The 26,757-nt window shown below is 35.4% G+C and overlaps 2 protein-coding genes across 3 annotated transcripts in view; one reads left to right on the forward strand and one right to left on the reverse strand.

Moving 5' to 3' along the window:
* The window catches only part of LOC129254958 (uncharacterized), a 26,599-nt gene extending 21,782 nt beyond the window's left edge, over positions 1-4,817 (forward strand). For both annotated transcript variants that reach the window (XM_064107864.1, XM_064107868.1), the window contains exon 8: positions 1,718-4,817. The gene's annotated coding sequence lies outside the window, so the exon portion shown is untranslated. The remainder of the gene's footprint in view (positions 1-1,717) is intronic.
* On the reverse strand, positions 4,484-26,287 carry LOC129253647 (protein rolling stone-like). The gene is made up of 4 exons (XM_054892070.2): positions 25,477-26,287; positions 8,379-8,561; positions 7,397-7,538; positions 4,484-6,827 (listed from the first exon to the last, which is right to left on the reverse strand). Exons 1-4 carry the CDS (start codon positions 25,576-25,578, stop codon positions 6,313-6,315), a joined length of 942 nt encoding a protein of 313 aa, XP_054748045.1. The 5' UTR covers positions 25,579-26,287; the 3' UTR covers positions 4,484-6,312.
* Positions 26,288-26,757: the final 470 nt, after the last annotated feature.

Consider the following 26,757-nt stretch of genomic DNA (forward strand, 5'->3'; position numbering starts at 1 on the left):
CATTTCTCCTTTCAAAAAAGGTATTAAATCATTATTATTGAATAAATATTCACAAAGTTAAATGGAAAATTGTTCTTTCTCTATATCTTATGAAACACATAATTTTAAACACAGAAAAAACAACAACCAAGAATAAAAATAAAACATACATTATGAGGACCAAACGTTCCCCCCCCCCGCCATTATGCACCTGCACCCTTACGTTAAGATATGTAGGATGAATAATAATTATCATTGTTTTCTGAGGTTGCCACGCAGTCAAGCTTAGCTTATAGTGGCAGCCCCTGCAACCTTCTAAAAATCGATATGTTTTGATAGAAAATGCAATTTTGTTCAATGTTTTGCTTGTCAGTTATACGTATAACATTATTGTATTTTCTTTGTTAATGTGTTTATGAAAAAGTGTTGCAGAAACCAATAAATTAAATGAAATGTCTTACTTTCATGCTAATACAAATTTACGTCACTGCAAAGAATACCTAATTATTTTCCAAGCGTTTTTCACATACCACATAAATATGGTATCAAATTATTTATGGTATCAAATGTCTTTATTGTACTCTTTTGAATCCTAAGATTCTGCTAAATTGTATTTATATTTTTGTTATTTGTTTTCATTTTATCAACTGAACATGCTGAATTTAAAAGTCAATGTTTACAACTATTTTATTTACTATAGACCCCCTGGACAGTTTACAATATATCCATCCAAACATTTCTCGATCCTTATAATGTACTCACTCACTCATCAATGGGATCTTTATTAAACAAAAAAAAAATCAATTTAAGCACGAGTTAACCCATCCAGTACACATGTATTGTATTACCAGTTGTGAGAATTATGTTTTTTATTCGCAATTCTCTGCTTCCCTTGCTTTCTTATCTTCCTATACCTTGTATAGCTCTGACTACCTTTTTTTCTATTTATTTGATTCCCCCTGCTCTCTCGCACTCTCTCTTTAGACTCCACCTTGTTCTATCTCTCCTGAGTACCACACTCTCTCTCTCTTCTATTAATTTTCTCCCGACTCTCTTTCTCGGTCATTCGTTTGTTTTCCACTCTCTAGTTATTTTTCTTTTGTAAGTGCACATTCTGTTGATACTTCTTAATATTTAATTATAATACATATTTGGACTTTGTTACAGGCCACCTATTGTGTAAACAAACTACAATTCAGAATTTCTGCTATCATAATGTTTTTGTATTTTAATCATTTTATACAGTACTCTGTAAATCATTTTGTATCTGCTTGCTTGAGATTACGATGATGAATAAATACCATTATTAAATTATTATTATTTGGGAGAAGATACTCTTTCCAGCCATATATTATCCTAAATCAAGTGTGCAATCTTTCAAAGAATGAGACAACAAGAAAAAAATATTTTTTTTTAACGATTTTTTTATATTTTCGAGCAGCAGCAAACCCTTTGATTAGTCTTTTCGAAGCTCTTCTTGGTTGGCAGACAACGATGGGCAATTGTTTGATTTTATATGCACCATTTTATTTAAGTACAATAAATGCTCAATTTAATATGGTCTTGATTGAGTTCTTGAAAGTTTTTAAGTCATTCTGTATGCAGCCTATAATTAAGATTATGACATTGGGCTAGCTAAATATTATTACATACATGTAATGCTATATATTGTTTTGATAAGACTAATGCCTACTTCTCAATTATTGTTAATCTAGTTTTATTACTTTTTTTATTTCAGAATAAATGCTCGTAAAATCAGAATCAGAGACTCCTCTCAATGGCTACCAGCAATATTTGACAGTCATGACCCATTGGAAGATCTGGTCACTAGGCACACCCGCAAATATCCAATGTAGTCGTTGCTGACAGACTCGTCGTGAAACTGACCAAAGACATACTTGGAGACTTGAAAGAAGACAAGTATGGTTGAGAATCTGAAATATTGCAGGGGAAGTCAACATGGATCTTCACTTGTTTCCTTCCAGTCAGATTGAACTGTAATATATATATATACTAGTCTCAGATGAATCCATGTATTATTTGTGAGTTTCTACAAATTTGTGAGTTTCTACAAATTGCAAGAAGCCAGAAATAATATAGACTAAAAAACTATCTTTACATAATTTTAGTTGATTATTCTATTACCGAGTATCGCGATCATAATCTGAGCATTGCACTTGTATGATTTTTAAAAGACAAAACATTTAACCTGCCACGGTATGGTAACTTTGATATCATATTGCAACTCAATGAAACTGATGGTATAGTTTAACCTTGCTTACCTGAATATATTTATTTTTGTAGAAGACTATTTAAATGCTCTGTTATCTCAAATGATTTTTTTTTTTAATATTTCATTGAAAACAATTATTTCACCTAGAAATCATAAATTTTGCCAAATATGAGATTAATGTTTATGTTACAAGAACCATACATTATGGGTGAGTGAGTTAGCTCTGTCGGTGAAGCATCAGCCTATTGAACCAAAGGTCGTGGGTTCGTCGTGTTCACCCTGGGCAGATGACTGAAGCTTACATGTGTGTTAATGTGCACCTTCTCCTGTTTCATAGATGCAGGCTATGTTACAGTTGAAATCACTCCATCCCTCGGATTGGACGTTAAGTGGAGGGTTATGGAACCCCCTTTTAAAGGAGAGTAACCACCTTTGCAATGTACTATTCATATGGAGTATGGGGAAACACCGCTACCCTAATCAGTTATATCCGGAGGAGAGACCTGCAGGTCATCAGTTTGCTTTCTGCCTCCCAGGCATGGATGATGCCAAACAAAATGATAATAATAATAATTCAAAGTGTTCAGTCTGTTTTACTATGTGTTACAGTTAGGTTATAATGAGTTTAGAGAGTTTTAACTGAAAACTCTGAAAACATATTCAATACCAAAGCTTGTCACCTGCTTCGTGGTAACCTAGCAACTAGACCATGTTATTTTAGCTTTCCAAAAGAAAGACATAGCTCTATGAACTTATGAGAACCTGGTCATGGAAGTATTCATCACATCTGGCAAGGTTTGATGGAGGAAATAATGATGATAGTAAAAACTTTCTTCAACATATGATCCTGTGTTAATGCTGTATGATAGTGTAATCATCTGTAATGCAGCAAATCATGTTCTGCATCATTTACTAAATTTTCCAGCTACAGTGAAGATTTAATGAAGCGTGCTGCAGCTGTAAGATGAACCTAACAAGTTATTTATCAGTGATTGTTTGAAAAAAAAATCTTCAACTCTCCACCTGTCGCAAGGGGTTGGAACATTCCAACCTCTTGATTCATTTTGTCCATTTCTTCCAAACTTGATGAAAGTGTAATAAGTGCCTTTTACACAACTGTAAATACATGTAATATGTTTGAATGTCATGAAAATGCAAATTAATGTCAGCATTTTATTCTACATGTACAAATATTCATAATGGACTGTATTTCTTTTTCAGGGGGGCTGCTTGATAACGCTATAAGTTGATAGATTACTATTGACTGAACAATGCTCTAGATTATAAAGTGCCATTTTAGGTAGGCCTACTGAATGTTTCTCAGATTATGATATTTAACAAAAGGGACTATATTCTCAATAATCATATTAGATTTTTGTATTAGGAAATAATTTGCATTGAAAGGATGTAAATTATTTTAATCTGCATACATGTACAAATATGTCCTTTGAATATATGTGATATTATTCAAACCATTAGTCAAGGTTGGGTCGCACATGCATGTCACACAAATTTTCAACCTATAGTCTTCCATTTCTAATAAGTTTGATAGGGCAAAATTTGTAATAGTGTGTGAAGCAGACAGTACCTTTCCTAACCATCATGTGCATTCTTGTTAAGGCAATTTGTGAGCTTTCAAAGATTATACACTGTCAATGAAAAAAAAGAAGATCATTGACAATATTGAAAATATTGTGCATTTTACTTATTTCCATAGTTTCTAAATATATTTTCTATTTGTTTTTCAGTCTTTGGGAGAGTCATTGTCATAATTTTATGATTTTTATTTCGTTAATCAGTTTATTTGCTCTTGATCAAAATTAATTTGGTATTCGCACCACGTTTCTTTGACAAATGATGCCATCATTAGGAGGATAATGTACTTGGCAAAACTTAGAATGGATGTTAAATTTCTTGACAAGGATGTATCTACCAATTATTTAAGTATTAACTTGAAATCATGAATTGAAACATTTCTATCATTTTAATCAGATTGACAAACAGAGCAGAGGGTATAATCATTACTATCATGTAATAAAAATGATATGTATATATATTTTGAAAACGTCTTTCAAAAATCCGGCAATATATTTTTATAATATATAGAAGTTGTTATAAATGAAATATTACATTTGTAATCTGAAAATAAGCGGATGAAAATATGTCCCTTTTATCATTTTATATTACTTAGGCAAGTGCATTTATTTCTTCTTATTAATTTTTTAAGGAAAATCATAGTTTATTTATTGTTTATTTATTTATTCTTTTTTTATGTACAGTCTTCATTTCATTCTTAAAGAATATATATATATGAATTTTTGTTACAGTATGTGTTTTTAGATGATTGCATTCCAATGTCAAGGTAATTGGTTTAGTGTTGTGAATGTTGTCTGATATTTCAAAATTATGAGTATTTTCTTATAGAACAAAATTTATTCTATATTGTCTTTATGCGTTTGTACTCAAATCATTTAATAGTACTTTGGATGGATATCTGTATTTTTATTACAAACGATTTTATACTGTACTTCGTATTAAATGTATATTTTGGAATATGCAGAAGGAAACGCTTATCCATTCATGATGCAATAAACTGAATGAATGTAAAAATTATTTTATTGCTTTCTATCTAGTATTTGACAGAAGTGGTATATAGCAAGAAAATAAAAAATATATCTGAAAATATTTTATTACATACACTTGACAATATAATGTATACTTGTATACATACAATACATATGGGATACACTTCATAATAACAATAACTAAAATATTATAGCGCAATAAAGTGAGTATCAGCCAGCAATACTGATTTATAAAAGATTGAAACGATAATGTTCATGAATCCTTATGATGAAAGAGATGCATCGATTGAATATATTTAAAATGTATGCGGTTGAAGCTTTAGTATTAAATACATGGTATGGGGTAATGCGAGTATGAAAGAAATGATGATGAAATTTAATAGTAATGACAATTATAATCATTATGACAATGACGAGATTTGTGAAGGCGAAGGTTAACAGGCAGAAGCAGCAAATGATGGAGAAGAAAGAAGGGGATGATTGAATGACAGAAGAAAGAGTTTAAAAACAGAAATAATTGCCAAAGGAGGAAAGGTAGAGGATAATCACGGGTGATTATGACCTTGATTGTGATCATGATGGAAAGATAAACAATATGATGAAAGGTTACAATGTCGAAAGAGACGTGCTGGTGACGATGAGAAGGATAGCTGTATAAATTCTATTATATTGTACATCCAATTTTTCATTCTTTTCTCATTCTGCTTTCATGATATTGAAGCAGTTTAAGAATTGATTCCTTATCAATGTTGTTTTCAGCACATCGTAAAAAACTATGCATCATAACCATAATAAATTTCAAATCTTTGATAATTATAATTGGTAGAAAATATATACATGTACATTAAATGATCCGAGCAAGGCATATTTGCAGTATAATTTTACTCGATGATATATAAAACATGATAAAGGTGAATGTTTCCGTTATAACGGTAAAAAGTATCCTAACTAGTATAATTCCTTAATGTGAGGATATTGATGAGGGAAACAACTGACGGCATTGGATATGGTTCTCAAAACCTCATCAAACCAATTCGAAGGGGTCACTTGGTGCCTGTAGGTCGAGTTAATGAAGAAATTGCCATTTTCATTACACTTGACATAATCATGATAGCCTCATTTCATAGTTACCTTTGAACAAAAATATTCAGAATGTTGAAACATGTATTATATTAATTTACTTCATAATAATTTTTATGATTATACACAAAGTTTGTGCTATTTCAAAGATATTTCGCAGCATTATTATATACAAAGAATTATACCCTAAGAGCGTTTACCATCACATGATCACGGGTACCTGTGCCATGCAAAGGCCAGCAAGAGCCATTATTTTTTTTCTTTGGAAGCTGATTTGCGTTTAGTAGAAGCCATGTAAACTGTTAACTCTTTAGTAAGTATATGTACACATACTGAGTCATCATCCCGTTACTTATGGTCCATCTTCTCTTAACTCCAACAACAGAAATTATACAAGCGTTTCTTGTTTCCTAAATTCTATGAATTGTCGGTTGTTCAACAGGGTGACTCGACGAGCCCTTGGACTAAGCCATCTTTCTCGTTTCCGACCAGGTCCAGGTCGGGGTTCATGCCGCATTTGCTGGCCAACCAACATCGAAGTCTGTAGAACCCATACATAATACCCTGAAGCACCAATAGGGAAAGGATCATCCCTAGTGACACTCCACCAGCGGTGCCTGGCTCGTTGCCGTAATCAAGGAATGGCCAGATGTATGGCTCGCCCTCTGCGTTGGTTCCACCACAAGCCCAGTAGATGACGGAGAAAAAGTCAAAGATGAGGTCGAAGGCGATCGGGTAGATGAAATGCCAGAAGCGCACGGGTGTGGCTGTAATGAAGAGCTCAGTGAAGCTGAGAAGCATAGTGATGGCATGTACTTTAGCTTTGTTGATGAGATCAGGGTCATTTGGAGTCATGTAAAGAGTTGTCCAGTAGATGATTGTGACTAAGATAGACATTGGCACGGTAGTATTAAAGAGGAACCATTGAATCTTGTAACTCAGTGGTGTTTCTGTTGACAAAGGAAGGATATAAATGAATGAAATTGTGACGAATGCAAACCTAATTGGCAACTCTTATATCACAAAAGTAATCGGACGATTTTATGGAATGGGAGATCTTTGCATATGCTCAAAATCCCTCTGGGACTGTCATCTATTTTTTAACCAGAAGATGACAAACATCCTATATCACTAAAATAACCTACTGATGCATGTCGTTGAAATACAGAAACCTACAGAAATCAAAGCCTTTTTCTTCAATGACGTTGAGTAGTGCAACAGCACTTACGCAAAGTGGTAAAGTTCAAGTGAAAATTGACAGGCAATATCATATTTTAGTACAGCACTACGCTCGCTCGCCGCAGGATGCAGTCACTCCCATACACACCCTTGAATGATGTTTTGGACATCATGTAGTCTTCATTCTTCATCGAAAAAAAAAACCGTGATAGGCCTTAGCTGTCAGGACCAAAAGTGATAGATACACCGCGCTTTCACAGCCCTCGATGTGGGGGTGCCCCCCCCCCCCCCCGCTCGTACCGGATTTACACCACTGTTGCACTTTGTCACCATTTCTTACCATCTTCCTCGTCTTTCTTCTCTGCGATGGTTTCCTTGGGTTTCTTCTTGAACTTCTTGATAAACCTTTGGAAGATACCCTGTTTCTTTCGCTCTTGTTCCTGTTTTAAACGTTCCAAATGGTCCTTACGCAGACTAACGATCTGCAGTGAAGATAGATTGGTTCATAGATAATATTATTTTGTAAAAGACAAATAACAATGAACAAAGCAAATAAATGACAATGAATTTTGAATTTGTTTCCTAAAATAATATTTACGACTTGAGATATCTGAAAAGATGATATAGATTAATAGCACATCAGGATAAAGTAAACCAACCCTTATTCAGCCAGTAACCAGGGATCGGTCTTACCTTAACTTAATGCTTTATAGTCCGTATCAAACAAAACTGTATGGTAGATTTTTTTCGAGGGGGGGTTATTTTTTTTGCGAAAAACAATTTGATACAACCCCCACAAAAAATAATAATAACTGTCACCATGGCCATCAATGTATACCCATCAACGTCCATGCCAATCACGATAACGATGTTCACTACCGCTAGCACTACTATCTTATCACCATCGTAGTCGTAATCACCGCAATATCATCGTCATCATCAGTGACCATTAATTTATCGCCACTCTCATGATTGTCGTGATAGTCAGCATAATCACTATCATCGTCATCGTCACCATAATGTTTATTAATTTTCGCCATAATGACCTGTGTGGTCGTCCTGATCGTCACCATCATAACCACCACCATCATCAACATCGGGATCAATATCATCATCAATTATCATCATCGTCGTCATCATTATCATCATCGTCATCATCACCATCATTTTCTTCATCCCATCCTCATCAACACCATCTTCACCACCATCATCGTCATCGCCGTCATCACCATCCCCATTATCATCCACCACCACCACCACCAACATCATCACCATCATCGTCATCATCATCATCGTCGTCGTCATCATAACCATGCACTCACCAGGTTAGCGGTAGCGACGGCGAAGTAGCAATCAAATGCAAAGTTCTCCCATGTGGAGAGATAGATGAAATGGCGGCTGCCGTTCTTGGCGATCCCACACACCAAGTCGTATATGAAGTAGGAGATGACGTAACAAGTGGAAAAGATCCGGTAGCTGAGGAAGAACCAAACTGGAAGACGCCACTGCAGGGTACAATAAAAGCAGGAGAGGGGCGAGAAATGTGGAGATGTGTTAGGATAATGTCAGGAAGAAATCGTGTTTTATTTTGAAAAACAATTCTTCAAAGAGAATGGATGATATATTTTATGCACTTTTATGGATTTCAATGATGATTTTAGAGCTAGCGTACTACAGTGACTATTTCACCTCCTATATATACTTATCATGCGTCAATTCTTTTATCATTGTCTATGTCTCGGTTCCGACTTTTTGATAGTGGTTCATAGAAGACATTATATCGGGGGGGGGGGGTCGTTGTCTAGTGACTCCATAAAAATTACTAGTTTGCTGTCAAAATGTATATAATAAATATGTAAAAAATGACAAAATTCTGTTCATTATTGACCGGAAACTGACCAGCTTTTATGCTCTCTGACCAGGGTGATTTAAAGTAGAGTATTTTTCTTTAAGTGTACCCTCTCCGTCACTCAATTTATTATATCTTTCCTTCCCTCTCTTTGTTAATTCTACCAGGGAATTGATAATGAGAGGAACAATTGCCTGCTTCTATCCAGTCCACTATTATCCAACGTTTCCATAATTATAATAATAATAATGATATGTCCATTTATATAGCGCAATTACTATGTGCATTTACTCAACTGCGCTTTTGATACTTGCATTCACCTCACCTGGGTCGAGTGTAGAACAATGTGGATACATTTCTTGCCGAAGGAAATTACGCCATCGCTGGGATTCGAACCCATGACCCTCTGTTTCAAAGTCCGGAGACTAATCCACTGGGCCACAACGCTCCGCGATCTGGTATCGCTACCACGATATGTGGTAGTATAAATACACTCATTCGTTTTTTCTTTTCTTTCTATTTTTGCACAGGTTTTCGAGACATCTATCATAGATTATCTTCTTTTCCATCCCAATAAATCTAATTTCCAGTAGGTCTTTTAAGTATTTAATAACACTTATCTGCTTAGTCACTAATCATGAGTCCAAGCGATGTGATTGGTAGGTCAACTAACCGCTTTCTTTCTTTCTTTTTTCCTTTCTTTTTTCTTTTTTTCCTTTCTTTCTTTCTTTCTTTCTTTCTTTCTTCTTTTCTTTCTTTCTTTCTTTCTTTTTCAATATGATGGTGATGATGGTGATGATCATGATGGTCACGATCAGGATGATGATGGGGATTGCGGTGGTGAGGGTGGTGGTGGTGGTGATGACGATGATGATGATGATGGGAGAGCCGTGGTGTAGTGGTTCTGACTCTTGCCTTGTAAACAGAGGGTCGTGTGTTCGAATCCCACACCGCGGTCTAGCGTCCTTTGGCAAGGTGTTAATCCACACTTTGCCACTCTCGACCCAGGTGCTAAATGAGTACCCGGTAGGATGCGAAAGATATTGTATGTTTGATTTTGCCAGCGCCATAATGAGGCTGCGATGAATGCAAGGAATGCTCCCCAGGGAGTGGAAATTGTGCACTTTTCGTGCGGGATTGAAATGAATCCAATGACCGGGGTAATGATATGCTGTAACGCGCTTTGAGCCATTCTGGGAAAAGCGCTTTATAAAAATTGGCTATTATTATTATTATTATGATGGCGATTGTGAAAAGCGCACGGTCGCTTAGTTCACTCACATGTTTCTGAAGATAAATTCTTGATCATAATCCTGCAAGAAAGTTATATTATATCTAGGGCAAAATGCAGGAAAGATTATTGGTAATGTTGAGGATCGATGATTCATCTTGAATCTCTCATAAGTACCAATAAAGTTAATGGCACCCTGGGATCCATTGCTGAATCGTCGATATACCTTCATAAATTTTGACACTTGTTGCATGACACTTTACGGAAATGCTCCAATATCCTAAGACCATATACTGAAGCCAAGCGGAGAAGCGTTACATCCTCTGCAGGTTCATCAATTAGGTGGATGGAAATTGATTGAGTGTGCTATACTTCGCAAGCATCCTCAGTTATTATTTGCGAAGTTGCCTAGGTATGATCTATGTTTAAATATTTCAGAAAGAATGTGCAAAGATGTTGATAATGTTGAAAAATAAAAAATTTTGAACACTAGATTTACCCATAATTTGTAGCTTTATAATTATGGTCGTGTGAAATTTTTCTTGTCTCATTATATCGTATTTTTCTTTGTAGTGTTTATTCTTCTTTTCATACAACAATAAAATTCAAGATTTCTTTACAATTTTATTTGAAGTATCATCACTGTTTTAGGAACAATACTTCAATATCATGATATATTACTGAGCGCAATGGAGCATAATAATCATTATTATAATTCTTATTTTTCCCAGGGTAGTCACGTATGATCTGTTCCCCAGCGGACACAATAATGAGCATCCTTCTCCATTCTAATAAGTCGAGAGCCTGACAATGAAACAGATGGTCCCATCTTTAACATGTTTGGTATGGCACGACCGGGGATCGAACACAGGACCTCTCATTCATGAGGCGGATGCTATATCACTGAGACACCATGTTTGAATAGTACATTTATGTTTTCATATTTTGACATTCAAGACTCAACATTATTTCATTGATAAGTTTCATTTCATCTCTTCTGTCTTTTTATTAAGGAATATTTTATCGAATAGTCATGCTGTTGCAGGTGTACAGCTTTTCCGTTTTCTTGTCGTTTTGTTCTCTATGAGTTTCCAAATTTTATTCATCTCATTTCCCTCTATCAAAATTAATTTCGTTGCTAATTTGTATTGATTATAACACAAAAGGTTACTTTTCATATCCCTATTTATATCCATTGTTCTATTCATAAACATGTAATAGTCAGTTAATTGGAATATATTCATTTAAGGTTGAAGGTAGGTGATTTTACAGCCAATCATTTTCTATATTAGGATGCGGATATAGGCTAATTTGCATGAGATTTCAGAAATTGAACGTCCGAAGGAAGGGATAGGTCTACACCATGTCCCCGCTGTCTGCTTAAAGATGTACTCGGGGCTGAAAATAATTATATCCAAATAAAGATAGTAAAATTCATTGAGCAAAACACTGAAAATTTCATCAAAATCTCCTTACAAATAGCGAAGTTATTGCATCTTTATGTTTAACCATGATATTGAAAACATTAAAATACACGGCGTCATGAATATTCAACAGATGCGCTGAAGATGTCGTGTTCCCACCCTCTCTGGCAAATCATGATATTTCCATACGTGGGTGTATGTCTCTCTTACAAGAAAATGAGTTGCAGCAATAAAAGTGTTCGTTCTTGGTGGTCCAAATTATCAATAAATATAATATCATATGAATAAAATATGAGTGGGGACATGACATCATCAACTAGCTCAATGCATATCCATGAGACAAGCATAGAACTGCATTACCGACATAAATGCAGACCTTTGTTACTCCTCGGCAGATTTTGATGAAATCTTGTTTATCTGGTTTTACTTTATCTGTTCAAATCATATTATTTTCAGCCTGGAGTAAAAGGCCCGAACCCGGACCTAAATGGTTTTGATATCTTATAAACCTTGCCTGAATTACACCGATTCTACAAAGGGGGCAACACAACTGAGCTACCAAAGGCTGTACGGAGATAAATGAAAACGAAGGAAACCTAAATTTTATATTTTTTTCGTGAGAAAAATATTCAATCAGTGACAGTCAAAATACTATGCTTTCACAACTTGTAAGCATTTCAGTCATACTTTTGCATAATATTTTCGGAACGGTTGTGTTCACTAATGCACGTTCCTAGAAACATGTGAGAAACCTAATTGGAGTGCCCTTAAACTGCGATTGAGTTGTTTTTACAAGCAACATAGATTTTAGTGTCACTGATGTTATAATTTATTATTTAATTTAAAATATGAAATTTGTTTTCTCTCTTCTTCGATACAACCTGTACATACATAGCTGTGTTTCTTTAAATTTTGTAAGGGGAAAATTGGTAATAGAATAAATTGTAAATCTGACAACGATAAAGAGATGACCTCGAAAGAATATTTTTCCCTCAAGTAACGAACAATATGATGAAAATTTCTGCCACCTGAACTCAATTCAATCCTCTCTAAGACAGAAATAGTAGATGACTAATTTCAAATCTGCTCATGGGCAAAAATCTTGCTTTCCTGAGAAACCAGTGAGCTGAGGTTAGATGTCGGATGAAAAACCCCAGGAAGTTTGTGGTTAAGGGGAAAGGAAAAAAGTTGAAATATATTATTCAATGCACGATTAGTAAAATAATTGCGTCGTTTTTATTTACTCGCGTACCTAGGAATTTCAAACGGCTGGGAGGGGGGGGGGGGGGGGGGCAAGGCAAGGGAGTGAAGCAAGGGATCATGAAAAGAGTGTGGAACGGGATAACCCCGTCCAAGGTAAAGCTATATTTAACATTGCATGGAATTAGGATTGTTTGTAACATAAAATGCAGAGTAAGAATTAGGCCGACAGGTATGCATACAATAACCTGGAGAGAGGTGTTTGGCATCCGAGAGAGCGTATTGATCGAGCGATTATTTTTATTATTTTTTATACCGATGAAGCTTACAACATTTTACGCTGTAACTACAAGGTAGGCTGTACACTGTATACTATAAGTCATTGCAGTGAAGGGACGAATGTAGGCTATACGTGTGTGAGATGGAGCGTGTATATATATATAATGACTGAACAGCAATGTTTTTATTCTCATTTATTTGTACCCCAAAACGGTTAAAAATCGAAAACAAGGCCTTAAATGAAGGGGATGAAGGGGGTATTTTTGTTTAAGTTTTCACCGATGAAAATGAAAATAAACACTATGAAGCAACAAGATGATATTCATTACGAAAATCCAGTGAACTGATTGATTATATTCCTATGTGACGTTTTGTTTTCAGTGGAACTTCAACTCGTTGAGACCACAACACTTTTTTTCTTTCTTCGTATATCTCCGTATATCTTCGTATTATTATTTTTTTTTTCAAATAAAAAAAGGAGAAGTCACGCCCCCGCCCCTGGCTACTTCAGTGTTTATATACTAGAAACGCTCCACGTTACCGATCTACTATCATGTTAGAGTAAAAACAGACTAGATTTGTTTCAACGATCATAAATAGTATAGAGCAGTGATATCATCAGCGGTATTCCGGATGGGGCGTGCCTCTCTCCTCGATCTTCAAATTGTGTTTAACAAATGAAAGAGCCCCCCCCCCCCCCCCCGACCAAAAATCGTACGAAATCGCTGCCTATGAGTGATATTGATACACATTTCACTGATGCCAATACGACAAACCTACATACGTGCTCTTAATTATAACCGATACAAAATAGCAACTCGACATTTAACTTGGAAATCGTATATGTTACTGAAATACGTCATAATAAGGACCCCCTGCGGGCACATCGACATGTAAATGACGACAGCATATCAATTTGCCATCATAATATGCAGGTTTGATTTCAAAGAAGACATTGAAGTCGAAGTTGCCAAAAAATTGGTCAGAGAAGTTACAATAATTAGCTCCTTTCCTTACGTCCAGGTAATAGGTTTCCTGATGACTGATATGGTGATTTGATAAAGAACGGAATGAAGAAGAAGCATTCAGCTCATCTTTAAGAAAGAGTCTATTCCTAATGTCATCCCATTGTAAAAAAAAATCGGTACCGGATATTCTCACAGGGAGGGGGTGGTAGACAAGAACTCTTCACTAAATGACCAATTGGTAAGGAAATTAATTCGTTACGTGGAAGGGGATCGCCTAATATAATTTTAGGTTATAATCTGTAAAGTATTTGAAAAAAAAAAATCATCAACCAAACCAAAGAGCATGCCAAAATTGAATAAAATTAATTGAAAAATGTAGGTGCTCTCTGACAAGAATTTTATGCAACCATTAATAAACAGAGAAAAGATTGGAAGGTAATGACGTTTATACAGTAGTATTCATGATATTGGTGTATAGATAGACCAACAAAGAATGTTTGACGATTTATCTACAATGTTATGTTGATAAATTTGAATTTATGCTTTATCATTTTATAACATTAGCATACAAATATTAATTTTGAACAGTCGTCTTCCGGTATTTTCTTTTTACAAAATATGGAAAAGAGGAGAGAGGGATGAATTGAGAGGGAAGAAAAACGAGGGAGGGTAAGGAAGAGAGAGAGAGATAGAAAAGGGGTGTGTGTGTTAGGGTGTGGGTGTGTGTGTATGTTAGGGAGAGAGGGAGAGATAGTAAAAGAGAGAGATATCATATGGCACGTAGGGCGTTTATCGTAATAAAAAATTATGCCTTTGGGCAAGGAGATCCAACCCTTATATTCAATGCATCCAAACTATTTAGGGACTGCACGTGACGACAATTGCCATAACGAAAATACCCAAAATAGGTTTATAGATCTCGAATAGATCCTTGACCTTAAAGTTCTACTGACTGATATCGATCAACACTTTTAAAACACGAGAAAACAAGACTTGTTTGGAATCTATGAAATAAGATTACACGAATGTCAAAGGATATTGTAATATCAACGATGGTAAAGTGGTTAGACATAGTTACTTGAATCAATGGTATTGTTGCTTATGTTTTTTGAGGCCAAAAGGAAAGAATATCCACAATTAGTATCAAACAATTATAAATGATATGGATTATACTTTATTATTTTTCTTTCTTGTGTAACCCTTCCCCATAACCATAATAGCGCCATGGAGAATTAAATGGGGAGGGGTGGGGTGCAGCCAATATGTGCCAAGATATATAGATGACAAAAACTGTCCCCATGTCATTCACGTGCATGACTTGATGATGTATCCGAAATGAACAGATAAGCAAAAATGGCGGACGTCGTCAGACCATGCATCCTATGTTCATGATAAAGGTTTGTTTAGATACGATATTCATCAGCGTGACACCATTTTCGCAACTTTGACTGCAATCTATTTCCCTTCTACTGGCAAAGAGACAGTCAAATGAGGTAAAGGTAAAAATCGTGAAAAACATGAGAGAGAGAGAGAAAAAAAAAGATAATGTTTTCACCTCAGCAATGAACATGTTTTAAGCTCTAATGCAATGAAGCATATTAAATGATGAAGGGAGCGAAATCCAGTTTGTATTTGGTATTTCATGTTGAAATCGGCCCCTCATTTTGACCCCTTAAACCAAACTGATTTATTTTCCCTTGAATTGGCTTGGACGTGATGTGTTATCTGAACACACATATAGCATTATGTTAGATAATTTGCTCCTATTCCCCATGTACTGCAATCTGGCAGTCTTCATCATTTTACATAATTTTGCATATCGGTCCGGTCATTGTGACGTAAGTCGTCAAGATGTGGCGTCAAGATTTCGGATGTAATATCTACTCCTGAAAATGTCACCATCGTTAAAGATGAAACGCTTTGTTATGAAAACTGGGCATTATGACCAACTTATAGGGGAAGTTTATTGTAAAAATAGCAAAAAATATAACAAAAAATATTAGCGAAGGTTTGAGAAAACTCCATCAAAGAATATAAAAAGAATATCAGAATATTTATTATTGGATTTTTGACGTCATATGCGAGCAGCACATATCGTATGGTAAAAAAAATCAATGAAATTTCATTTTTCTCAGATAAGTTAAAATGTTTTTAATGTGCCTTCAGTATATCAATAAACAACTTATTTCACACCCACTCCTAAAAATAAAAATAATAATAAGTCATCACGAAATATTAAAAAATGAAATTTATGCATTATATATTACATAACATAATATGGGGCAGCTGCTCGTTTATGACGTCAAAAATAAAAAAAAACCTTGAAATTCTAATAACTTTCTTAATCTTCAATGGATTTTTCTCAAATCTTTACCGATGATTTTTCTATTATTTTTCTTTTGCTATTTTATAACAATTTTTTTTCAGGGTGAAATTTCCCTTTAAGATTACAGGCCTTTATTCGCACACTGCATGTGTTTATCATCTAAGTGTTCGAAAGCTCTGATTACGTCCTTTTTTGTTCCTATTGGAAGCGATGTGGCTTATAAATGTGTAATGTGACATAGATTTGACGAAATGCCTTTAAAGTCCTTTCCACTTTATGCTGCTAATTTACTTGTTGTGGTCTCTATCACTTCTGAGATGTTTCATGTCATGATATTTCATACTTATTTATTTAATTGGTACATATATATACATATTTCAATAGAATGTACGCCGGTCATACTTAAATGAAAATTAATTCATCCATGCCTGCAAAAGTACCAACGTTTCAAAAGTTGCAATGAGATGCTTAAATTTCCTTTGATGCGAATCTATTTTTTTTCTAATAATGATACTCATCATAAACGCTATAGGAACATTTAATGAGACATTCTAGCATTTTCAACATCTTTTTTTTTCTTCATTTCATTTCTTTTTAATTCCTTATCAAGTATTACTATCACTATCATGCTCTCGATTCGATGGAAATTTGAAAGAGCGAAGGAGAAGAGTTTGATGGCCAAAGGAAACATTAAAACTCTCGCCAGAATTATATAGATTAAAAGGCATCACCGCAAAGTTGGCTGATGTCATAATGGTTCACAGTAGATTTTCATTTTACGACCACCATACCTTACTAAAAATACTCCCGAATCTGAGAAAACACATTTTGATTATAACCTGTGCTAAGCATGTTCTAAACTTGGCCTCACTTAACTTTTATTTCATAAACTTCTGATAACCGCAAGTCCAATGGCCTGATAAAAGGATTATAGTTCTTCTGAGACCAAACAATGATTTTCAATCAGTGCAGGGGCGGATCCAGCCTTCACCAATAGGGGGGCCCGGAATTATTTTTCAGCCATATTTTCCCTGATCGGCCGCTCGAAGATGATTTTTGTTTGTTTCTTTGAAGGGGTAGTCCTCATAGTAACTTCTTAGCTTTATCCTTATAAATCAACATAAATATATAATATCATAATCCTTATTCATACAATGCGAGCGCGAAGCGCGAGCTAAATTTTTTTTGAAAATTTTATGTATTTTTCCTAAAATTTGAACATTCTGGGCAATGTTTGTTATCCTGAAAAAGATGTATATGCAACTAAATAATTACCAGGAACGCGAAGTGCGAGCAGAAATGAACTGATGGAAAGGGTACCTGTTAAAGACTGCTTGCAGTTAGCCATGAAGACGATGCATATTTCAACAATCAAACAATGCGAGCGCGAAGCGCGAACTGAATTTTTTTTGACATTTTGACCTAAAAGAATGGAAATTCTAAGCACTTTTTGTAACTTAAAAAGAATAGGTATATAACTAAACAATTGATGCGAGCGGAAAATTTCGAGATTTATACCTAAAAACGAGACACTCTATTCCAGTGGCGTACCTAGGATTTTCAACAGGGGGGGCATAATCGACCGCCAAAAAATTTGACAAGCAAAAAAAAAAAAAAAAAAAAAAAAAAAGGTCTTCAATAAAAAAATTTAGGTTCTCGTACCAGAAAATAATTTGACAAGCAAAAAAAAAAAAAAAAAAAAAAAAAAAAAAGGTCTTCAGGTTCTTCAGGGGGGGGGGCATTAAAGGTCTTCAAGTTCGTCAGGGGGGCAAAAAAGGTCTTTTAAGCTCGTCAGGGGGGCAGGTATATGTCTTTTGTATGGGTTGTGGCTCGTCAGGGGGGGGGCAGAGTGCCTCCTCTGCCCCCCCCCCCGTAGGTACGCTAGTGCTCTATTCATGTTTTGTAAATCATGAAAAGTATGAGTAATTGGGGGTCTCCCTTACATTAATAATGCGAGCGCAAAGCGCAGGCAGAAAATTTTTATACACGTTTTCAGCTGATTGGAGAGGTATACCTGCCAAGGATTGCTTGCACTTAACCATGAAGACGTTACATATTTCAACAATCAAATAATGCGAGCGCGAAGCGCAGGCAGAAAGTTTTTATACACGTTTTGGTACTGATTGGAAAGGTACCTGCTAAGGACTGATTGCACTTAACCATGAAGACATTACATACTTCAACAATCAAATAATGCGAGCGCCGCCAAAGCGAGCTGAAATTTTTTGACATTTGTACATAAAGAATTGAAAATTTTAATCAATTTTTGCAATCATGAACAGGATGATTATATTATTAAACAATTGATGCAAGCGCAAAGCGCGATCAAAAAAATTGAGATTTAGACCTAAAAACGGGACACTCTGTTCATGTTTTGTAAATAATGAAAAGGATGAGTATTAGGGGATCTTCCTACACTAATAATGTAAGCACAAAGTGCGAGCAGAAAATTTTTAAAATTTGATCTGAAACTGGATGATTTACATATAGACAAAGATGAGTATCTGAATAAACATGCGCGCGTGTTTCAGATTTAGACCTAGAATCTAGGCATTCTAAATACATCATGAAAATCAAAGCGAGCGCGAAGCGCGAGCTTAAGCCATTTAATATTTCAGCTCTATATTTCAAGCACTTTGTAGGAAAATTGTGAGGTGGATATGGATCGCACTTAATAAAGATCTGATATTTTTCATTATTCATATTACTTTAAAACTAAGTTTTGACATGGGACCATCCTTAGGTCATCATATGCAAATGACTATCTTCCTTTTCCTCTTGCTAAGCGCGAGATGAAACAAAAGGGACAATTTAACTATTAGATTAATATCTTATTTATTAATGCCTAATGAGAGCGAGGAATCTGATGATATTATGGCCTGAAAACTGGAAATTTCAAGCACTTTTGTAATTAGGAATAAGATGCATCAGTTAATATATTTTTGACCATTAATGCGAGCGCAAATCGTGAGCCAACATTTATGATAAAATGTCATGTAAAGGGGATTTTAAGTAGTTTGTTGAGACATACACAATTCGCCAATAAAAATGTGAGCGTGTATCGCTATCTGATACGTTTTGACAATCATACCTGAAAAGGGATATTTTGAAAACTAAATGTAATACACAAAAATAATAGGTACCTGTTAAATCAAATTTTGCGAGCGCGCAGCGCGAGCAGAAAGTGTTAATATTCACTCAGACCATAAAATTTTTATTTTAACAGAGCACTTTAAAAAAAAATCAATTTGGAAACCACACAAAATAATGAAAGTTCGATTTCCGATGTGAAATATGTATTGTATATTGACTTTCAAACGTGATATTTAAGCTCCATATTGAACAAGATATGTAAATCACCTAACAGGGAATGCAAGCGCGAAGCGCGAGAGAAAATTTTATAAAGTGACATGAAAGATTCTTTTTGTTTTACAAGTCTCCCCCATCTTATTTTATGCACTCGTCTTCCTCCTCTTTTTTTTCTCCTCTCTTTTCCCTCCTTTTCTTCTTTTTTCCCCCTTTTTTTTATATTTTTTTTGCTCCGCCAATAGGGGGGTCCGGGCCCCTCGGCCCCCTGGATCCGCCTATGCAGTGGGCAGTAACGCTATAATTTAATTTAACAACTCCTCCATAATTTCTATCAAGGATTCACAACTTGAGGGGGTTTTTCTCAATCGTTTAAAGTGTCTTCACTTGACAGAATTACACTACGTTGTTGAATATCTTTTTTTTTTAATCAGAGAAGAAACTGTCATGCTATCTCAAGAAAGCCAAGTATTCTGAGCACAATAGGACCCTTTGAAAAATGCTACACATTGTACCTTTCACCTCTGATTTGGTGGACAAAGTTGCAATGATCTTTTTATCGCAATAATATTCCCTCCGCGAAGCCCATTTGAAATAGTGATTGATTCAAATTATATATAAATGAATAGCAACATCCGATTTATATTATGTTCGACTTGTATCTAATGGCCAGATGATAAAGCCTCTATTATGCAGTGATTTTGTTTGTTTTGCTTGTTTTTATACTTTTTATATTTTTTATTATCATTATCATTTATTTATTTGTTTATTTATTTATTCCTTTATCTAATTATTTATTCTTCTTTTTTGGGGGGGAGGGGCATTCCGTCATTCCTGATCAACTGTTACTTATCATTAATGATGATGACATATCTACATTGTCCCTTACCCCCTTCCATTTACCCCACGGTTTCAGTTTTAAACTATCAGTTCATGTATAAAATGGCTTGGTGCCCCCCCCCCCGGGGGAGGGGGCACTTCCATTGACGAGTGGATACCATGCGCGACCATTGGGTCTCGAAAAGCACCCTAAACACGTATTTTCTATATTCTGAAAATGCACCCCTTAACAACTATTGGCGTATGAAACCCTACCCTTAACAAGTATTGGAAACAAAACGATACTCTTGGCAAGTATTCCCTGAATTGAACCCCTAAACAAGTACAGCAATATTTTAATTGTTATGTCACGGACGTCGGTCGTCGGTTTTACCTTAACCTACATCGTTGGGTTTAGTACAGCCCAACCTCCCACACCTCGCGCAAATCGTACTCTAAACATGTAGTGTTGACTCTTGGGGCAAAAAGTACATCCTTTATAAAACAATTTAGTCAGTCTTAATTTCTTTTATGCCATAAGCATCGCAAATTTGACCCTAAACACGTAGCTTCCTAGCAAAAATAGATACCCTTTTTCATTATTGTAGTGTTTTTGACAACCTTATTACGTTACGTACGTAACGTGCCCTATCTTGAAAAAGACACAATTTTTACGTGTTTTTTGGTAGCGCATGGTATCCACTCGTCAATGTATGTGCCCCCCCCCCCGGGCTGGGTGCCTATGAAAGAGCACTCCGGTATTCTTTTTTTTTCAGCTTCAAATATCGACTATGTATCATGATGTATGGAAATAGGAGGAAGTTTGAGCGCGGGAGACTTGATCCATCGTGGGTGTGCCGATGTGTGGTGCTCTGTCACCTATATCGTCTGATGACTCAAACATGAAGATGAACTATCTATCCAGTAAGACAACACCTGCCAATAAGTATGTACAATATGTCCACAGTTCTAGATCCTGGTGAGAAGGGGCAGGGGAGGGGGAGGAAGGGGACAACGGGGTGCTTATTTAGCCTGTTACACTTTAAATGTTCACCGGATGTGACTTAAGATATTCCGGTCATAGAGACTGAATATTACAGAATTAGATTACTTTAGGGTGTAACATAATGGTCTGACTTACTTTATAGCAAGTCCAGATTGACAAGAAAAGAGGAAAGGGAGAAAGAATTTTGAAGTAAAAGTTTCTATGAGTGAAGTTATCGCGAGAGGAGGGTAGATGAAAGTCGCAGGAATATGGAAGGGAAGGGGGAAAGGGGGAGGTATCGAGGCTAGACATGATGTAAGAGGACGGTTTAGAACGGGAGGGGGTATTACTGATCTGCATGACTTCCACAAGTTCTATTTTATATAGGTATATATCACTGAGGTCAAAGTTGTTTAACAATACACGTTCAATTCATCTGTATTGGCTTAACAGTACAGAACGCCTATATACAGTATATATCGAGAATACAAAACAAAGCATTTGACAGAGTGATTATCTTACAACATAATAAATAAACAAATGAATGAATGATAAATATCAAAGGCTGACTGGAAGGAGGACATAAAGAAAGTAACAATCTCTGATAGAAAACAGATTGATTATTCAATTAATCCCTATATACAAAAGTCTAGAGGGAAAAAACAAATCAAAATTAAAATTTATTCGGGCAAGCCGGGCAGGGTCCTCTAAAATGAGTAAATATTCAATTTAAAATAATCGATCTTTCCCTAGGAAATGCAAAAAGGATTGATAATATCTTTCCGGTATTTTTTTTAGAAAGAGAAATATACTTCACGCGAAGAACAGTGCGAATTGTATTGCAACATCTTTCCTGAAATCAAAATTATTATCTATTTCTTTTTCACGATTTAATATTCTTGCCATCAGCCTTTCCTGATGCTGACAATACCAATTTGTCTTTCTTTATATCTTTTGTAAAAAAAAGACCCCTGATTCACATACAGTCATTATTTGTTGGTGGATGTTATTTCAATATTTTAATGATTAAATGGAAACTTTGATGAACCCAAGTCCGAAAGCATTTTTCATCATACTGATCTGCAACTTTCATTTTGGATACCAAATCACCTATCATTCTGAAACACAGAGATCTAAAAATTATATAATTCTAGTATTTGACTAGATTCAATTTTACTACCTAACGCAAATGTTGTCTTTGTAAAAAAATAATGATAAAAACATTAATGAATTTAAAAATGTAATTTGACACGAAAATTGTTAATATTAGCTTGAGTGCTGATGCCGTATTGTCACCAGGTCTGTAAAACCCAAGTTGCAATGAAGCATTGTATGTCTGGAAATAGATCCACAATAATTTCTTATCAGATTTATGGTGGTGTTTTGAAAGTTTACCAGTTCCAGCACGTGAATCCTGAACCAGCCAAAAATAGACTTTGAGATATTTATTTTAAGCGGATTGTGTCACTTATGAGTATAGGGGAAATACTCTTCATTTCATCGGCAAGATTTCAAATCTTATAACTCAACGTCATGTGTCTCATTATTTGAGCAAAATAGGTATTGTTCCATGAGATGATATTGCTCACAAAGTGAATAAAATGAATGTCTTCAATCATGTCTTTATATCATTTTATTACTTATGAAAATTTCCCCCGTCATTTCCCCCCATCATTGAATAAGAGATTCGTTTCTGTTTACACGCATCGTTTCGTTATAATAATTTCTTTACTTTTGGCGTCTTCTAAAAAAGATACAAGAGCTCTATCATGATGTTAAAGTACTTTGTTAGAGTAATTTCATTTCATTTCTCGCCATTTTTTTCATATTTCTCGTTTGACAATTGTTTCACATAAAAGAAAGCAACAGCAATAATAAATAATATAAAATTACAGACAAATAAAAAGTATACAATTATTATGATACAATCAGTCAAGTAATACTTTAAGTCAAAGAAACATAAAACCAAGCCTGTAGAACTGCGGGGCCCGGGAATCACATAATGTTTCTTCCTTACCATGCCTAATGTACCAACTAACCCTTATTTACAAATTGAAGTATAACTTTTACGATGGAAATATAATCAGTACATTGTTTGTTCCGTCACTATACCAAATAAAACTGTAAAGCAGCATGTCTTAGCTCTGTTTGGTCGATTTTTTTTAAATCTTTAATTCCACTCTGGAATTTGGAACCTTCCGATTTAAGAGTTTAAACAATCATGTTAAAACTCCTTTCTGATTTTATTGGTTTTTAGCTAGTTCGTCCTTGAAGAATAGTTTCAAAATATATGCTCCAGAAATCCCCTCACTGGCAATCTATACTCACTCTTTATATACTGTACGTACTATAAAAAAATGTAGCGTAATATATATATATTTCATTATCTGATGAATTTCTTGTAACCTTGGGCCAAACTTCATCGCACATGATTGGTCTGTGACACGATCTATTTTTTTTTTTTTTATAAAACAATATATGATGTGAACACTGGAAGTTGGCACCCTCAGTTCTCACCGTATATTAATACTGCAGTTAAAATCAATGACTATTTCACTTTTCCTTACACAGTTACAAGTATAAATAATCTTTACGTCCAGCTACGATTGGAAACAATCATGGCCTTTACTCCAACTTCAAGGGTTGCAATTCCGACAATTCCGAAATAAGTTACTAATTCTCCAATTAAGAAAATTATATTCGTTTACATTTTCAGAAAATTTGCCAGATGCGATTTTTCCCCAAAATACTGGATGCGGGTAGACCATGTAGATAAGTCGTAACGTAGAGGCCTTATACAATACAAACTACATGGCCTGGTGGCTGTTTCATAAAGCTATTCGTAAAGTTACGCGCAACTTTAAGCACGACTGGAGCATGTTCTTAGGTGATAAATCCATTCTATAAGGATATCACATAGCACAATCATCACCAGTCGTGCGTAAAGTCATTCGTAACACGCATCTGAACCTGTATACCAGGTTTCTTTTTTTTCGCGCCAAGATAGCGTGGTTTTAATGATTAAGGATGAACATTGTCTTGAGTCAGACGACAACTGTCATGGTAACACAACCCTGGGAATAATGTTTTCAATATTTTAGAACAGACATTCCAACTAAATTTTGAGATACTAGGGCCTATAGTTGGTTATAGGCTTATGAATGGATGAATGTAATGAGTGAAATGGGTGGCAATGACAGTGGACATGAAATAGAAACAAAGTGACTCTAATCAGTCGATGCATTTCTTCAAATTCTGTAAACATATGAAATTTACAAAGTAGGATATCAATGATCCATTGCATTTTTTTTACAAAAGGTAAGAAATTAACATGATTAAGACATATAAAACATTTGATAATCATGATTAAGGAATATAAAATCAAGACATGACAGAGGACTAATCATTAGCTTAGCCTAAGTTTAGAGCACTGTACTATCAAGCGTATAGTTTGGTAACTTAAAGGACAAGTCTACCCCAACAAATGAGGGACCTAATGACATCACTCACTCACTGTTTCTTTTGTATTTTATCATATGAAATATGAAATATTCTGATTTACTCCTCATTGTCCTGTGAAACAAAGTTTTATTTCACCCTGAACATGTGGAATTACCATTGTTTAACATTAATATGGTTCAGTCAAGTCGGTCATTATTGTCAAATCTGTAAGAATTAAAATATAGAATAATTCAAACAATAAAAACAAAATAAATAGTGAGGGACATCATCGATTCTCTCATTTGCATGTGACAAAATTGTGCATATAACTATATTTTGTGAAAAATAAGCGAAACTTTAAAATTTTATAACCTTCTTATTTTACATCCGATTTGATGAAATTTTCAGCATTGTCTGATTCTTCTCTACTCATTCAAATCCACATTTTTCTAAGGTGGACTTAACCTTTAACATCATTACAAGCGCTAGTATAAAGAGTAGTTTCGTTAACCAGAACAATAATTTATTGATCAAAGAAGTAGGTCAAAATCCATATTTATGAGCAAAGGAATCAGAGTGATGTTGAACTTACTTGTGGCTTGTAAAAGACCTTAGGATTCTCGTGTTTCAAACCAAACCAAGATTTCTTCACAGGAAACTTCTTGGCAGCAAAAACTTTAATAACAGCTTCCATATTGGCTGGCAGAATTAAGTATAGTCCTTGAAGATCATAAAACTCCCTGATCAGGTCGTCTTCATTCCGAAGCTAGACCATCAAAGATAAACCGTGTTCCAGTTTCAAGTAATCTTGATAAAAAGTACACTTTTGATGATCCACCAAGCTCTAAATAAACAGGCTTTCCTGGTGTGCACGGAATTAAATTGAAATCTTTCGGTTGAAGTGAGAAGACAAGAAGTTGTCAAGGATCACATCGTATTCAGCCCGGATTCTGGTTAAGCGTGTTAAGCAGGTAAGTAGCAAAAGGAATCAGGTTCAATTAACGCCTACTAACCTTCACCTCTCAAAGAATGGATTCCTCGTATATCACGTGCTTCGTGGACAGTTATGGCCCCTGTGAAGCCGTGGATAGATGTCGTTCATATCACAGGCATGCAGAGGTGTGCTAGCATCGTGTTAATCCTCCTAGCTAATTCTCAAATCACTCCATCTGGTCGACCGGACGGGTATGCAGCAATGGGAGCTCACTTTCTTTGTAATGGCGGTTCAATCAACGGCTTGACTCTCCAGGCCTCTACATCCAAAGATTAATCGCAAAGTAAATGGGGGAAACTTGGGGTGAAGTAATAGAATGTGTGTCTCTTGAATAAAACAGTAGCACTTGTAGGAAGTAGTGGGTGCTCTCTACTATCCTCCAGAGATTGCGGTCGGGGAGAATGAGCATTCCGGTAAACCACCATAACCCATTTATATCCAACTACACCCCCTCTCAGATTATATAGGAGATTGTACCTATTTTATACTTTCGTAGCCTCCTGGACAGTCCGCGCTGGGTGAATTACTCATCGGTCAATCCTCGGCTTGATTCATGAGAGGATTAAAGAACAACTGGTCGAAGAGACTACTTGGAGATGATGGAAGTGACTTTGAAAAATTACCCGCTTCGTACCCCAAAAACGGTTAGTTCTAATTTGTTCGCTGGTGTTTGGATAAATTCCATGTCTACCATGCCAGGCTAGGTTCGAGATTGATTTTAAATCCATCTAGTTCTGAAAATAGCTGCTCTTATAATCCCATCAATTATTCTTGGTTGTGTGAAAAATGACATTTCAAGCCAAGCTTTATCCCTTCGCTTCAATCATTAGAACAGAGATCTAGGTCTCAATGAACAATAGGATTCCTCATCTTTTCTAC

This window comes from Lytechinus pictus, chromosome 2 (genome assembly GCF_037042905.1).
Source record: "Lytechinus pictus isolate F3 Inbred chromosome 2, Lp3.0, whole genome shotgun sequence".
NCBI lineage: Eukaryota > Metazoa > Echinodermata > Echinoidea > Temnopleuroida > Toxopneustidae > Lytechinus > Lytechinus pictus.

What these genes read in the sequence shown, in the direction of transcription:
- LOC129253647 (XM_054892070.2), bottom strand. Translation starts at nt 25,578, where the DNA reads ATGGAAGCTGTTATTAAAGTTTTTGCTGCCAAGAAGTTTCCTGTGAAG. An exon ending in CCGTCGCTACCGCTAACCTG is followed by an intron (nt 7,539 to 8,378) that starts GTGAGTGCATGG and finishes TCTTCACTGCAG; the next exon opens with ATCGTTAGTCTGCGTAAGGA. An exon ending in GAAGAAAGACGAGGAAGATG is followed by an intron (nt 6,828 to 7,396) that starts GTAAGAAATGGT and finishes CTTTGTCAACAG; the next exon opens with AAACACCACTGAGTTACAAG.